This window comes from Microcaecilia unicolor, chromosome 5 (assembly GCF_901765095.1).
Source record: "Microcaecilia unicolor chromosome 5, aMicUni1.1, whole genome shotgun sequence".
NCBI lineage: Eukaryota > Metazoa > Chordata > Amphibia > Gymnophiona > Siphonopidae > Microcaecilia > Microcaecilia unicolor.
Genome location: NC_044035.1, coordinates 45778282 through 45794802, shown reverse-complemented (window position 1 = coordinate 45794802; position 16521 = coordinate 45778282). Strand labels below are relative to the sequence as shown.

The 16521-nt window shown below is 41.6% G+C and overlaps 1 protein-coding gene across 3 annotated transcripts in view; it reads right to left on the bottom strand.

The window, feature by feature from the left end:
* Positions 1–16521, bottom strand: part of LOC115470009 (solute carrier family 2, facilitated glucose transporter member 5-like) — a 186797-nt gene that overhangs the window by 143880 nt on the left and 26396 nt on the right. For all 3 annotated transcript variants that reach the window (XM_030202851.1, XM_030202852.1, XM_030202850.1), the window contains 2 exons: positions 15531–15655; positions 11263–11408 (listed from right to left, as the gene is read on the bottom strand). In XM_030202851.1, the coding sequence (XP_030058711.1) occupies positions 11263–11408; positions 15531–15655 (271 nt within the window). The remainder of the gene's footprint in view (positions 1–11262; positions 11409–15530; positions 15656–16521) is intronic.

Here is a 16521-nt window from a genome sequence, read left to right as displayed (position 1 = left end):
ACATTTCTAAAGCTGAAGCTGTGTGTACTAAAATCTGCTAATTATTTACTACAAATAATCCAACAAAAGGGTTATGGGCCCAGGGTTCAAGAATTGAAAAAGAAGAGAAATATTACCAGGCAGAAAAAAAAAAAAAGGCCACATTTTTCTCTTAAGTTTTAAAGGAAAGATTCAGTCTGTCTCTCTCTCCCCCCCACACAGCAGACAGAAGGCTAAGAAAATGGCTGAGGGAAGAAATTCACCATTTTTCTATTCTCTCAAGGTGCCAAAATTAACTGAGTTTAATTATCAGCAGTGGGAACTAAGATTCATATGTCTCCTTCGAGCAAAAGGATTAAATATATGCTTAGACCAAGACAGAACAGCTGAAAATATGGCTGAATGGGACAATGCAAACTATTATGTGAAGTGCATGCTTTTGGAAGCTCTCTCAGAGAAACAAGCCATATTAGTGGAGGGAAAAGATACACCAAAGGACATTTTATATAAACTGAGAACTATGTATGCAACTACATATGCAAAGCAGCAACCAATTTGGTTGGCAGAGTTGAATGAAACCAAATTAAGGGATAAAAGTAAATGTAATGATCACATTATGCATCTTATGTCTTCATTTCAAAAGTTAGAACTTTCTGGAATTCCCATGTGTGATGCATTGAAAAGAGCATTTCTTTTTACCTCACTATCAAAGAAGTTTGATGTTTTTAGGTCTGTAAATGAGGCCATTGAAGGGCAATCTTTTGAACAGACAACATCAAAACTAAGGCAGGAATGCATAATAAATGATTCTGAGGAGATGTGTTCTCAAAGCAAGTCAGAGAGAAATGAAACAAATTTCTTGGCAAAGAACAGAGGAAGGCGGAGCTATGGGAAAACTCCACCCAAGGGCAAGCTGATTTGCTACTCATGTGGAAAGGAGGGACATGTATCTAAATGGTGTAAGGAAACACAAAACACTCCCTCTAGCTCACCTAAGCCAATGGAACTAAAGAATTTTCAAACCAGGAAATGTATGAAGGACAAAGATAAACACAAGGGCTTTCTAATGGCAGAAAAATCTTTGACTATGGTAAATAATAATTCAAATGAAAGTACTTGGATTTTGGATTCGGGGAGCACATGCCATTTAACCAATTCTAAGGATTTCTTTCAGGAAATGTGTCCAGAGGAAGGTATTCTTAAAACTGCAAACGCAGGGACTGCTAAGATCCAAGCAAAAGGTATTGGATTCTTAAAATGCAAAGTGTCTAATGAAGTTAAAGAAATTCCTGTAAGTGATGTCTTGTATATTCCCCAAGCAGTTTGTAATATGCTTAGTGTATCTACATTAGATAAGAAGGGATTTGCGATTCATTTTGAAAACAGTAAGTGCACCATCTCTAAAAATGATGAAGTGTATGCTGAAGCTTTTATGCATAATGATGTTTATAAACTGAGCATTTCAGGTGAAGCCTCACATATGGCGCAAGTAAGGAAGAATGCTGGTAAAATGGAGAAATGCATAGACTGTGTTACTCAAAAAGGTGTGAGACCCTCATTTCCTGCATACACAGGAAATAGGAGTAATAAAGTACTGGACTTAATACACAGTGACTTATGTGGACCGTTTAATATCCCATCATTGGGAAATAACAGATTTGTGCTAATATTCTTGGATGATTTCTCTAGATACTGTGTGGCCTATTTGCTGAAAGAAAAAAGTCAAGTCACAGACATGCTGAAGAAATACGTAGCCATGGTGAGAAATAAATTTGAAAGAAAACCAAAGGTTCTTCAGACCGACAATGGTGGTGAGTTCACTTCACAAAGCATGCGCACATTTCTAGAACAAGAAGGCATTCAGCATATCACAACAGTAGCTTATACACCAGAGCAAAATTCTGTTGCAGAGAGAAAATTTAGGTCACTTGTGGAAATGACCAGATGTATGCTGTCAGATAGCAATCTCCCTAAAAGACTATGGGGGGAAGCCATTCTCACAGCAGTGTACCTACAAAACAGAATGCCAACTAAAGGCGCTGAGCGCACACCACATGAGACATGGCATGGTAGGAAGCCAAACCTGTCACACATAAGAACATTTGGAAGTACAGCATATGCTCATGTACCAAAGCAAAGAAGGCATAAGCTGGATTCCACAACAGAAAGGGGCATTTTAGTTGGCTATACTCCAGGACACAAAGGATATAGAATTTTGAATCTGAAAACTGGCATTGTTGGCATAAGACATGTTACATATTTTGATGAAAACAAAAGGGTCGATAAAGGCTGGATTATCCCAGATGAGCCTTATCATCCAGAATATGAAACTAGAACCATAATAGACATGCCAGTATATATAAATGCCATACCAAGGCAGATGTCTGAAAGCAACTCATCTGTATCTAACGAGGAACAGGCAGAGGAAGCAGACACAGAAAGGATCATTGAAGAAGACAGTACAGTTGGAGAAGGGGAATCAATTGGAGAAGTACTCTCAGATTTAGAGGATGCGGAAAGGTCAGACCAACCTGTTGTCAGACGCTCATCCAGGGAAAACAAAGGTGTTCCACCCCCAAGACTGTCTTACCTAACAAAGTCAGCAGAAGCTCAAGAGCCCTTAACATGGGATGAGATTGAGAAAATGCCAGCAGAAGAAGCTGCTGAATGGCGTAAAGCTGCACAAGAAGAAATTGATGCATTGGATAAAAATAATACTTGGATTCTTACAAAATTACCTCCTGGCAAGAAAGCTATAGGATGCAAATGGGTATTCAAGTTAAAAAGGAATGCACAAGGAAAAGTGGAAAGGTATAAAGCCAGATTAGTGGCAAAGGGATATCTTCAAAATATGGAGAAGATTTTGATGAAGTGTTTGCACCTGTAGTGAAACACACGACAATCAGAACACTTCTGAGCATTGCAGTCTCAAAAGGCATGCAAGTCAACCACGTTGATGTGAAAACAGCATTTCTTCACGGAGATATAACTGAAGACTTGTACATGGAACAGCCAACAGGTTTCATAAATACAAAACAAAGACAGCTAGTGTGTAAATTAAACAAAGGTCTTTATGGATTAAAGCAAAGTGCAAAATGTTGGAATGAAAAATTGCATGAAATATTGACAAATTTAGGATTTAAGCAAGGTGAAGCAGATAAATGTTTGTACACTAGGTGCACAAATGGACAATATGCATACATTTTAGCTTTTGTTGATGATCTGCTCATTGCAAGCGAAAGTGAGCAAGAGTACAAGGACATTGTAAAGTGTTTAAACCTGAATGTTGAGATAAAAGAACTGGGTAATGTGTCATACTATCTTGGTATAGAAATTGAGAAACAAAATGATGGTTCTTATCTTCTAAGCCAGAAGCAGAAAATAAATGAGCTTATTGAAAGTTTAGGTATGCAAGATGCCCAAGTTGTAAGCACTCCCATGATCACTGATTTTCTGAAGGATGAAACAGTAAGAGAACCTTTACCAGATAACATCCAATATAGATCAGCCATAGGTAAGCTTTTATATCTAGCTACCACATACAGGGCTGATATAGCAAATGCAGTAGGAATTTTGAGCAGAAGGGTCAGCTCACCTACCAAATCAGATTGGACTGCGGTTAAAAGGATGGTAAGGTATTTAAAGGGTACCATTGATTGTAAATTAAAGATTTCAGCCAATAGTAATCCAAAACTAATATGTTACTGTGATTCAGATTGGGCAGGGGATCATTCTGATTATAAATCCACAAGTGGATATGTGTTTATGTATGGAAATGTACAAATTTCATGGGCCAGTCATAAACAAAGTATTGTGAGTTTGTCTTCTACAGAAGCTGAATATGTGGCCGTATCGGAAGCGTGCAGAGAACTGATGTGGATTGAAAAACTTTTGCTGGATTTTGGAATAGCTGAAAAGAGACCAATCCAGATAATGGAAGATAATCAGAGCTGCATCCGACTGTCACAGAATGACAAGGTTCAGTCACGCACCAAGCACATCGCAACGAAATACCACAACGTGCGAGAGTTGGCGAAAGAAGGGGTCATCAGTCTACACTATTGTCACACCAGTGAGATGACAGCTGACATCATGACCAAACCGTTACCCAGAGAACATTTTGTGAATCTGCGTATAAAGCTTGGACTTTGTATGAATAAATAATTGCATGACAGTTATGCATGAGAAGGGGTTTGTTGGAATGTAATTGTATTTTACATGCATTGCCTGTCACCTATTATTTCTCTGTGATTACTCTGTGACCTCTGATGTGAATTACTTAGAGAGGTCACACAGCTATGCAACTTCCTGTGGGGGTTAGATGCAGCACATGCAGCACATGGAGCACATGGAGCTCATGATCTCTCCTAACCTGAGAGGATCTATGGTGGTGTGAGCATCCATTACCATCTAAGCACATGGAAGGAGCTGATAATACAAATGTATAGTAATATGTATATATAAGCCTGTCTGATTATAATCTAACTGCAAACTGTGAGTAAACAGATGTTTTGTTACTTCAACTTTAAAGTGACTCAGCAGTGAATTATTCAGGGGTGAATGAGAGAGAGATGAAGAAAGAAATTAACATTTCTAAAGCTGAAGCTGTGTGTACTAAAATCTGCTAATTATTTACTACAAATAATCCAACAGAAGTAACCTGTTCCGGGGCAGAGGGAGCATGGAAACAACGAAGCTGACCGGCGCGCGGCACCCCCCCAGCGGCGTGCACCCGGGGCGGGCCGCACCCACCGCCTCCCCCTTAGTACACCACTGCCTGGCAGAAACCCAAATATTAGCAACATTCCACGCTACCAACCCCAGAGCAAGCAATGGCTTCTCCATGTCTATCTCAATAGCAGACTATGGACTTTTCCTCCAGGAACTTGTCCAAACCCAGATACACTAACTGCTGTTACTACATCCTCCAGCACCAAGTTCCAGATCTTAACTATTCATGGAGTGAAAAAATATTTCCTCCTATTTGTTTTTAAAGTATTTCCATGTAATTTCATTGGTCTTTGTACTTTTTCAGTGAAACATCAATTCACTTCTACTCGTTCTGTACCACTCAGGATTTTGTAGACCTCAATCATATCCCACTCAGTGTCTCTTTTCCAAGCTGAAAAGCCCTAACCTCTTTAGCCTACTTTCCTTTATAGAATAGGCACCACATAGGTGACTAAATATAGGTACCCTCTTGCAGAATTGACCTCCCTGCACATGACTTGGTAACCATTACCATGATAACATGAGAGCGCATGCTAATTCATGTACTAACTGCATGCCCTGTTATGGTTCGGAAAATAGGTAAGTTATGGGCAGGAAATGGGCATGGACTGTGCATTACTGACAGCATATGGTAACTTATGCAAGCTGTCACTGTTGCAGATAGCGCCTCCTTTTTTGGGAAGTGGTAAGTGCATCCAGGCTATCAGTACACTTACCACACAGTAAAGATTTTGTCTGTGTGCTAAGTGTATGGGTAAGGGATTTAGATTACTAAGCCGCACTGTTGACGCACAAATGTTTTAGCGTGCTAATGCTACAGACACCCATAGGAATATAATGGGTGTCTCTATCGTTAGCATGCTCTACAAAATTAGTGTGCCTACTTAGTAAATAGGGCCCTAAGTTCATACCTTTTAAAGTAGCTCAAGGCAAGTTACGTTCAAGTACAAGAACACCCCACGGCGTTACTGCACACACTGCACTTACTGCTCGGTAAGTGCAAAACTTTCCCGAACTTTAGTAAAAGGGCCTCTTAATATTTTCTCCATTAGTACTGGTCTTCTGTATCTAATGTCTACATAAAGGTTAGTCCAACAGATATTTTATGGCACAAAAGAAACATTACACGAGAACGTAAGAATAGCCATACTGAGTCAGACCAGTGGTCCATCTAGCTCAGTATCCTGCTTCCAATAGCGGCCAGGGCACGAATACCTGGTAGAATCGCAAAGAATAGCAAGATTTCATGCTACCGATCCCAGGGATCAGTAGTGGCTTACTCCACGTCTACCTTAATAGCAGATTATGGACTTTTCCTCTAAGAACTTGTCCAAACCTTTTTAAATCCAGATCTGCTAATTGCTGTTACCACATCCTCCATCAACGAGTTTCAGAGTTTAACTATTCGTTGAGTGAAAAAATATGTTCTCCTATTTCTTTTAAAAGTATCACCATGTAACTTCATTGAGTGCACTTTTTGAAAGAATTAACAAATCGATTCATGTTTACCCATTCTATTCTACTTAGGATTTTGTAGACCTCTATCATATCCCCCCTCAGCTGTCTCTTCTCCAGGCTGAACTGTCCTAATCTCTTAAGCCTTTCCTCATATGAGAGGAATTCCATCCCCTTAATCATCTTGGTCTCCCTTCTTTGAATCTTTTCTAATTCCACTATATCTTTTTTGAGATACGATAACCAGAATTGCACACAATACTCAAGGTGAAGTCGCACCATGGAGCAATACAGAAGCATTATGATATTCTTTCTTATTTTCTATCCTTTTCCTAATAATTCCTAGCATTCTGTTTGGTTTTGGCTGCTGCCGCACACTAAGCAGAAGATTTCAGCGTACTGTCCACAATGACACCTAGATCTTTCTCTTGGGCAGTGACTCCTAAAGTGGTCCCTAGCATCAAGTTACTATGATTTGTGTTATTCTTTCCAATGTGCATCACTGCATTTGTCCACATTATTTACATAAGGAAACTCATCTTATCCATAAACTCTCCAGTCCAATGTTCATAAATAAGCCATAATTAGTAGCCAAGGTAAGTTCACCATTTGAAGTAAAATACCAATACACAAAGTTATTCTTAAATCCAGAGAAACAGGTCCTGCTCCTTACTTTTCTCACCCTATTGGGCTCATTTTCAAAGTATATGGATGTCTCAAAATGGCAAAACAGAAGTGTTCATCTACTAAAAGCATCCAAATTGCAATTTTGGAACAGCAGATTTTGGACCTCTTACACTGCAGTTAGTCCATATAGCAAGGGTGAATGTGGGTGTGTTTTGGGCAGGACTAGAGGGGGCCTAAATTAGGACATCCAACAGTGATAATTGAACAGGAAGAAACATCCAAGTCTAAAAAGAAAGACATTTTTATTTAGACCTGTTTCAGTCATGTCCAGGGTGCTCTGATTGAGCAACTGACCACTGGAGGGATTAAGGCATGACTCCTCATGAATCCCCCCAGCAGCTGCTGTTCTCCTCCCATGCATTTATAATTTGGATGTTTCAGTGTGTAAAATGGTTGTTCATTTTGAACATGCTCACGTATTTTCTGTTTGAAAATGGCTGTAAGATGGACTTTCTTTTGGACATTATGAGCAGGACATCCCAATTCTGAATTGGATGTCCTGTCAAAAATTACCCTCCACGTCGTGTGTTCATTTTTTCTGCCTTCCATTCAAGAAAATAATCCCTGGTTTTGGATACATCTGGCTTGTTTTCCTTTATTTCTGATGCCGCTAATTTGTGATTTGCTTTCAGGAGACATAGGGCCTCTTTTACTAAACCACGCTAGCAATTCCCAGTGCGGCAATGCTGACAAAGCCAAGGGTCTTTGTTGGCAATGCTGCATGGGAATCGCTAGCGAGGTGGTAAAAGAGGCCTATGAAGAAACAGTGTGTTTTAAGCATGTAAAATGTATTGGATATTTTCCTGCATTATGTTCTGAAGTGTATTTCTCCTGTTTAGCCAGCAAATGGTGTATGTTTATGCTTAAAGCTGTTACAGAGGACTGACTTCTCTTTCTTTATTTGGTACACAGATAATAGAAAGTATCTGTAGTGATGTAACCAGTTTTTATTTGAAACTTGACTGTTCTGGGCTCTGATTGGCCTGGAATTTTGAAAATTACCCAGCAGATGTTGACTGTTGCTTCAGCCTTAGCCAGGAAGAAAGAAAGACAGACCTCTTTGCTGAGGCTTGGTGAATGATATGTTCTGATCTTCCCAGCTACTGTTTAGACAGTATATAGATGTTTAGGGGTCCTTTTACTAAGGTGTGCTTAAAAATGGCCTGCGGTAGAGTAGGCAGAAAGCTTACCCTAATGACCCAACTTAACTTTTTAAGCCCACCCACATGATTCCTGCCCCGATGATTATTATTACCTTTGACCATGTCTCACAATCTCCTTATGCTCATTCCTCAATCTCTTCCTCTCCATCCTTCCTACTCCTTACCCCTCGCAATCTTTTATCCTTTTCCTCATCCTATCTTTGTTTACCTCTCCATGCTCAATTTACATTTCCTCAAAACCCCACTACTACTATGTTTACTACAACTTGTAACATTCTCCTTCAAGACTTTGTAATTCTATTTACTATGTAAGCCGCATTGAACCTGCTATGTGTGGGAAAGCGCGGGGTACAAATGTAATAAATAATAATAATAATAGGCACATTCCATTTTTCAGCGCACCTGTAAAAATGCCTTTTTAAAAATTTTGACCGAAAATGGACGTGCAGCAAAATGAAAATTGATGTGCATCGATTTTGGGTCTGAGACATCACCACCAGCCATTGACTTAGCAGTAAGGTCTCATGTGTTAACCAGGCAGTAATGGTCTACGCACGTCAAATGCCTTTTACTGCCCGGTAACACCACGCACCAGAAAATAAAAATTATTTTCTGGCTTGCATAGTAGATGCACGTCAAAAATGAAATTACCATCTGGGCCATGCGGTAGCTGGGCGGTAACTCAGAATTGGCACACATTGGGCATGTGTAAGCACTTATGCGGCTTAGTAAAAGGGCCTCTTAGTTAGTGTTCTAATTGATCCATTTTTCAGTTAGTTGTTACTGTTTCCTATTTGCACATTTTTGTTCAGTGTTCAATTTTTATGAGAATAAACAAAATTGTTTGTTCATTCTGCTTGTCTGGACTGATAAAGAATCCTGGTGGTTTGTGTGTTGGGTCTGTAAGTGCTTTGTGGGAACTGTGGGACTACTGGGAGTGTGGCCGCAGTAACCTAGAAATCACTGGGGAAACTTTGAGAGTGGGAGACTCACCCAGAGGCAGTTGTGACCCAGTCAGTGGGAGGAGGGTGCTAGTGTAGAGTACAAGCAGCAGGTGCAGGCGGACCTGAGCTGTGCTGGAGATAGACCCTCTAAGTGGCTGCAGGGTAACCCCAGGCAGGTGGCTACGCATTTTGTGACAAGGCCCACAGTTCTTTCATTAGGTTAGTGAAAAATGTACTGAAATAGGCTACCAAAAAAATATCACCTACAATTTAACTGCCAGCCTTCGTTTCTAAAGGGTTAAATAAAATATGTATATTTATTTGTTTCTACCGAAATGCTAAAGACAAGATGGTGTAAACCAGAATGATCATTTGAAAAAATAGGACACAGGGCAGTCAGTCATGGGAGGGGGAATTCCCAACCAATGGCACAGCCCAGGCTGAATGTTTGGTTGTAGATCTACCCTAATTGATGATTTATACTGCATAATTGTACTGTGCAATTTGGATTTTGTACAATTGTATGTTTTATATTGAATTTGTTTTCTTTTTTTAATTATTATTGTACATCGCTTTGGACCCTTGCAGGAAATAGTGGTTTATAAAAGCCATATTAGATTAGATTAGGGCTTCTGGCCAGGCCCAAACACAACATACAGCAGTTTCAAACCACTCACAGATAAAACCTTGCCTGGTTCAAGCTTGGACACCCAGGACCAGGGTCTTCACAAATTAATCAAGGCAACTTCCTACCTTGGCAGTCCTTTACCTATGGACTGTGGAGACCTAAAGGTGAGGCTGCTCCTCTCTTCCCGGTACTGCAGCCAGCTTGGGACATGCCAAGAGGATTCCTTCCTTGGGATCTCCCTGTTCTGTTCCCACTTTGGGGTTTTAACTTCCTCTCAGCCTAAGCCCTTCCCTCCCAGCTAGGTAAGCCAGATTGCTTCCCTTAAAGTGACCTAGTGAAGAAGTGTTCATAAGGGGATATGTGGGTAGGATTACCATATGTCCGGATTTACCCGGACATGTCCTCTTTTTGAGGACAAGTCCGGGCAACCAGGTGGGTTTTGCCAATCTGCCCATATGTCCGGATTTCTGGACAAACGGGCAGATTGCTAGCCTCCCCTCCCCTTACTTACTACTGCCCTGGTGGTCTAGTGACCTCTTCCACCTTCGGGGCAGGAAAGAGCCCCCTCTTTCCTGCCCAGAGTGCTGCCCTGCAAGCATCCTTCCTATTTGTTATCTCGGCGCCGATTCAAAATGGCTGCCGAGAGTTGAAGTGACCTCGTTTGAATCGGCGCCGAGATCACGAGCAGGAAGGATGCATGCAGGGCAGCACTTTGGGCAAGAAAGAGGGGGCTCTTTCCTGCCCCGAAGAGGTCACTAGACTACTAGGGCAGTAGTAAGGTACGGGTAGGGGGGTGACGGGGAGAAGGAGTGACGGGGTGTGTGACAGGGGGGGAGGGGAAATGGGACAGGGGCGGAGCGAGGGTTTCAAAGGGGGTGGGGCAGGTGTGAAAGGGGGCGGGGTGTGAAAGGGGCGGTGCATGTGCCCTCCTTTTTGGGGGGCAAAATATGGTAACCTTATATGTGGGTGTCTCTAGAATTAGCGCGCGTGCTAATTTTTAGCATGCACTAAAAACACTAGCACACCTTAGTAAACAGGGCCCTAAATAAGGCTCAAATGAGATTAAACAATTTTGGCCATGTCTACGAACTCTACTCCTTGTTTTTGCCCTGACCATCCATTTTTAGTTGTACAGTGATACCTCGGTTTTCATTGATAATCCGTCCGAAAACAATCAATGAAAACCGAAACAGACGAAAACCGAGGCAATTATTTCCATATGAATCAATATAAATCCAATTAATTCGTTCTAGACGCTCCAAAATACATACCAAAAACACATTTTATAGAGAATAAATATAGTCTCATGATAGAGCTAAAGGGAAAGGGTTAACTTATTAGCAAGGGAAACACTTAACAGGGAAAATGAGATTTGAGCACATGTGATTTTATCTTGCGCGCGTTGCATTAGACGCGCGGGGTGATGCTCACACAATGAGAAACAACACCACAATGAGCAGGAGAACGCGTGGGTCGCCCTTTGTTTTCGCAAAATTAGCAGCGAAGTCACGTGGGCATGCCAACAAAATCCGAGACAAATTTTTCACTGAAAACTGAAACCGACGATAACCGAAGTCAACGAGAACCGAGGTTTCACTGTACTAGCAGAATGACGTTTGTTCTTAACTTCTTGGTGCATTTCCTCCCAGGTCTGCTTCCCAGGGTGACCACTTACCTTTCCTAGCAGCTCGGGAAGTCCCAATATTTGTGCTGCAAACACTCCAAGGCAGATGAAGATACTGGGCATCAAGCCCAAGAAGCCACGCAGATTCTTTGGGGCAATTTCTCCTAAAAACATGGGCACTGCACTGAGAGAAATGCCTGAAAAGCAAATACATGTAGTGAGAGGGAGTTCAGAGGAGGAAGCCATAGAAGACAAGGAAAACAGGGAACAGAATGAGACTAGCATGTGGCAGAAGCAAAGTTAAAGAATAAAGGCAAGAAAGAAAGGGCAAAAGAGAGAGGCAGACAAGAAAATGGTAAAAGAGTAAAGATTCAGATAAATATTTTATATATTTAAAAATGACAAACCAGAGACATGCTTGCCTTCATTATGTTTCTGTGTTCATCTATTTTTAATGAATTCATAAGAATTTTTATATACAATTTCCATTTAGCAAACATTAAGTTAATTCGTCTGGGAAGTTCCTACTGCCATATTGTACAACACAGTCAATTTAACGATACAACAGAAAAGGTTGCATATAGATTCTATAGGGGGCATTGGGGTATTCTGGAGTAAAAGAAATGAATGCAGGCTGAGTAAAGGAGTTGCTGCTCCTATAAGTGACAACTGATAAGGAAACAGAGCTTCAGGTGGATAAGGGGAATCCAGCCTGGAAGCAGGAACCAGAGCAGGGGAAGCCTGTTCAAGGCCGGGATGCAGCCCTGAAAGGTGCATTGCTGGAAGAAAGACAGCCTAAGGGGTCTGTGCCCAAAGGAGTTGGATAAGTATCAGGAGTAACTGGAGTAGCCCTGGGTTTATTTTTGGCACAACAGGATGGGTAAAAGACAGGAGATTATGTAAATACTAGTAAAAAAAAAGCCCTGTTTCTGATGCAAATGAAACGGGGGGGGGGGGGGGGGGGCTAGCAAGGTTTTCTTCAGAGTGTACATGTGGGAGTGTGTGTCCCTGCCCTCTGCCCTCTCTCCCTCCCCCCTCCGAGTCCAGTCCTTCAGTGCAGGGGCGTAGCCAGACACCCAAGTTTGGGTGGGCCTGGACCCAAGGTAGGTGGGCAGAACTCCAACTTGTCCTACAAGTGATTTGGTTTCTCCCTCTCTCACCTGCATGCCATATGGTCTTTCAAACATCCCCTCTCCCCCATATACCTTTTAAATAGCAGATTTTCACCGCAGCAAACAGTTGTTGGGAGTTTTTGTCTGGTGGGGCTTGGGGTCCCTGCCAGCCACATTATAGGTGTGCTGCTACTTGGTGGGCCTGAACCTAAAGTGGGTGAGCCTGGGCCCACCCCAGCCCACCCTTGGCTACGCCACTGCTTCAGTGTTAAGTTTCCTGCTGTTCTGTGTTTGTGTTACAGAGAGAGTGAGGGCATCTCTCTCCCCTCCCCCCTCTGAGTCCTTCACTGTTACAGAGAGAGGGATTTCGTGCTGTGCTGTTTTCCTTCACTCATGGGGAAACCGGATATCTCTGGCGCTTCACACTTCCGGCTGGAGGCTTCATAGAACGTTGGTGGTGCCTTTTATATATATAGATGTGCAGCATTGTCATACTCAAAGTGTGGCTGAGATTATCATGATGTTTTCAGGAGTACAATATACTTAAGGAGTTTAGAGGTGTTAAACTGTTGGTTGCAGAAGTTCCAGTAAGGTTATTTTACATTAAATAAAACTCCTGGAGTGCAGAGTGGATTTCTTGCATGATAGAGAGGGTGATTGCCCCTGGACTGAGAGAAGTACCCCTGTTAAGGCTCTCTTAAACTAAAAGTACCCCAGATTTCTATTCCAGACCATTAACCCACTCCCAAGCTCGACTGCAGGCAAACTGGAACTGTGAGTGAGGTGTGTGTGGACCCTGTGACAAAGGGGATGAAAAGAATATGTTTGTGACCCAGCTCGGACTGAGTGAAAGGAACCCTGAACTGAGCTAGTTGAGGGCTGATCTGGGTTACAGATATCATACGATGCAAACAAAGTGAAGGTTTAATTTTACAGCAGAAGTCCAACGTATTGCTGGAATCAGGGGCGTAGCCAGACAACAGATTTTGGGTGGGCCTAGACAAGAAGTGGGTGGGCACCAAGTGTTCTCCCCTCACCACCACCACCCAAAATATATCTCGGCTGGCATGAAAACACTTCTTTCCACCTTAGCACTCTGCAGCAGGCATGTGCTGAAAACTGAGAATGCGCAGGTGCCGGTATCGTGGAGAGTAGCGTTTTTGTTACCATCAGGGGAAAGACTTCAGCTGGTGGAGCTAGAAATCCCCACCAGCTACTGCTAAATGAGTGTTACTGTTGGGTGGGCTTGAGCCCTAAGTGGGTGGGCCCTGGCCCACCCAGGCCCACCTGTGGCTACGCCACTGGCTGGAATTACAAGACTTCTGACCTTACTTACTTTGCCTATTAACAGACCGAACCAGACGTTGACAACCTCTATCTCCCATATGTACATCTAGAATTTACTGGCATCTTCACTTATCTTACCTCTTTGAAACACACATGTGCTTGTAGTAGGAACCTCAACAGGACTCATGTCGCCTTCACCTAAAGCTGTTATCCCTCCCATAAAAAGCTATTTTTCTTGGAATATAAAGGGCCAGATTTTAAAAAATGATTTTATTTTCAGTTTAGTGATCGAAATGTGAGTGTTGAGAATTTGCATGTGCTGGTTTTATTTTGCACTTTACAGGAGGACAGGCATTTCTTTGTTTCTCTGGCATTGCGCAACATGCAAAAGTCCTGTATCTCTGCTTTCAGTTTGTGTCTGTATGTTCTTTTGCGGTTCTGTATTTTGTATCAGGACAGAGTTCTGTTCTGTACTTGCAGCTGAGGTAAATGATTCTGCTGGCATGTGGTGTCTGTGTAGGAATCTGTAATAGTCCATCTTGTTTCAGTTTCCCAGTAACAGATATACTGGTGCTGTAATGTATTTCAGTAGCATATTTAAATGTAATAAACTGCCCCGCCCATGCTCCATCCATTTTTAGAATAGCGCATAGGGCACTTCGCTGGCACTTTTGCGGGGATGTGTACAGATGTGTGCATAAGGGCGGTATTCTAGGCATTATCAGGAGATTTCTAGAAATAGTGCCTGAAGTTAGGCGCGGCAATGGGACTTGATGGATGTTAGGCATCAAACTGGAGCTGAAACGGCAGTTAGGCGCTTTTCAATAAGTTGGCGCCTAAGTGTTCTCACGCGTAACTGCAAAGGGGGCGTTTCCATGCGGGGGACATGAGCGTTACGAGTATTTCAGCATGCTTTACAGAACGTTACAAGTTGATTTTCGCCACCATTATTTCATTACTATTATGCTGACATCGAATTGTATCTCTGGTATTTGAATTCCAGTGCTGGTAAATGTGTATATTTTTGATACTGTTTCATGGTAGCCCTATAATTAGGTTTCAAGTTTACCTCATTTATTGTATTGTATGTTTAAACTTGGTCATTTTACTATTGTTATGCTGTTAACAAAGTTTTAAGTTTTATGTAAAATTGTACCTGCTGTACACCGCCGTGGGTGAATCTCTTCATAAAGGCGGTTAATAAACCCCAGTAAATAAATAAATACTTCTGAAGGTTACAAGTATGGGTGAGGATAGAATGGATCTTAGCAGGGACAGACAATGATGTGCCTCGACAATGTTTGCACCTTCTAAGTGTGCCACAAGATGAAAAAGGTTGACAATCACTGTGCTATTCTATAAATGGTGCTCTGGTTTGGGTGCACTTATAGAATAGCGTGTGGCGCTGGGATCAACACATAACGTCCTGGTGTAAATCCCTGATCTAGTGTATTCTGCAGCACCACGTGCAGATTCTTGAAACGCCCTTGCCCCTCCATGCACAAGAATTTACACGTGCAGCTTTATAGAATAACACCCAGCAAGATGTTGGCATAAATTCTAATTATTACCAATTAGCACTGATAATTGATTACTAGTGCCCAATTAGCAGTGCTAATTGGTTCATTACTCTATTAAATTGGGCGTGCACCCAAATTTGCATGCACAATTTTGTGTGCTATATATAGAATCCTGGGGATAATGGCAACATTCAGTTAACTTCGTGAATCCTTTTGAATATTAACCTCAAGGTGACTATTTCAGGAGAGATAAGTTGAACTCAATCTTTACAGAATTCGAAAAATTGCACAAGATTAATACTGTATCTATGAAATATGACAAGCGAGGGACAGGAACTTAGCAGGGCATCATTTAGAAGTGTTCTCTTTAGACCTCTTCCAAGACTTTGGGAAATCCTACCAGAGTGAAGTCCCGAGATAAGCCTCCCAATGACGACCATCTCTGGAGACTGTAGAACGCGACTGAGACCCATTATGCCACCCGCTATGAAAACCAATGGTGCACTCCTCACAATTGTACCCTTCCTGTAAAACAAAAGACACACAGAGTTATACTAACCAGAAGAAGTGAAGCGCTATGCCCCGTTCATTCAACCTTAAACAGGATGAATGGCTGTTTTGTATTATGGTGCTATAACCTTTGAAGGATTTACTGCCGCTTGTCAGGATCACATGAGACGTCAATCAGTTTAAGAGGAGAGAGCAGTCTGTAAATATAGCAGTAGCTCTTTCTGTCACTATGCCACAGATGCAGAATTTGGAAGCACTTGAGTTTTCTCAGCTTGAGGCTGATGGAACGTTAAATGAATAAAAGTTACTCCCCCCCCCCCCACCCCCATGGCACTTTTTGTTTTGAAGTGTAGCCACCTCTGGACTGGATCATTCCTGCTGTTTTACAGTGGGGTACATCAAACAGTTTTCAAGTTGCATAAGCCATAAGCTTTGAATTTTACTTGCAAACAGATAGGATAGATTTACAACTTATCTCACACTGGTATCTCTAAGACTACTGGAGTGAAAGATAAAACAAAAGTATGTGCAGTAACTAGAGCTGTACCAAATAACATATTTTACTATTCGTCCAAATATAAATAATAAAAATATTATTCGGCTGAATACAAATACCAAATAGGAATAACGGACATTGAGCTTTAACAAAACAATTAATAAAAGAACCAACGTGAAATCAGAAATCAAGTGTTTATTTCAATAGGATTTATCACAGTACAACTCTGGATTATTCATATTCAAAATTAAATCACTATTTGGCCAAATACGAATAATGTATTCGGAAGGGGTGCGCATTTAGTCCACTATTTATTTGCTTATTTTTTAAACATTTTAACTAGGATTAAAGTTTTTAATCCTGCTCAACATTTTTAACTCCTCTC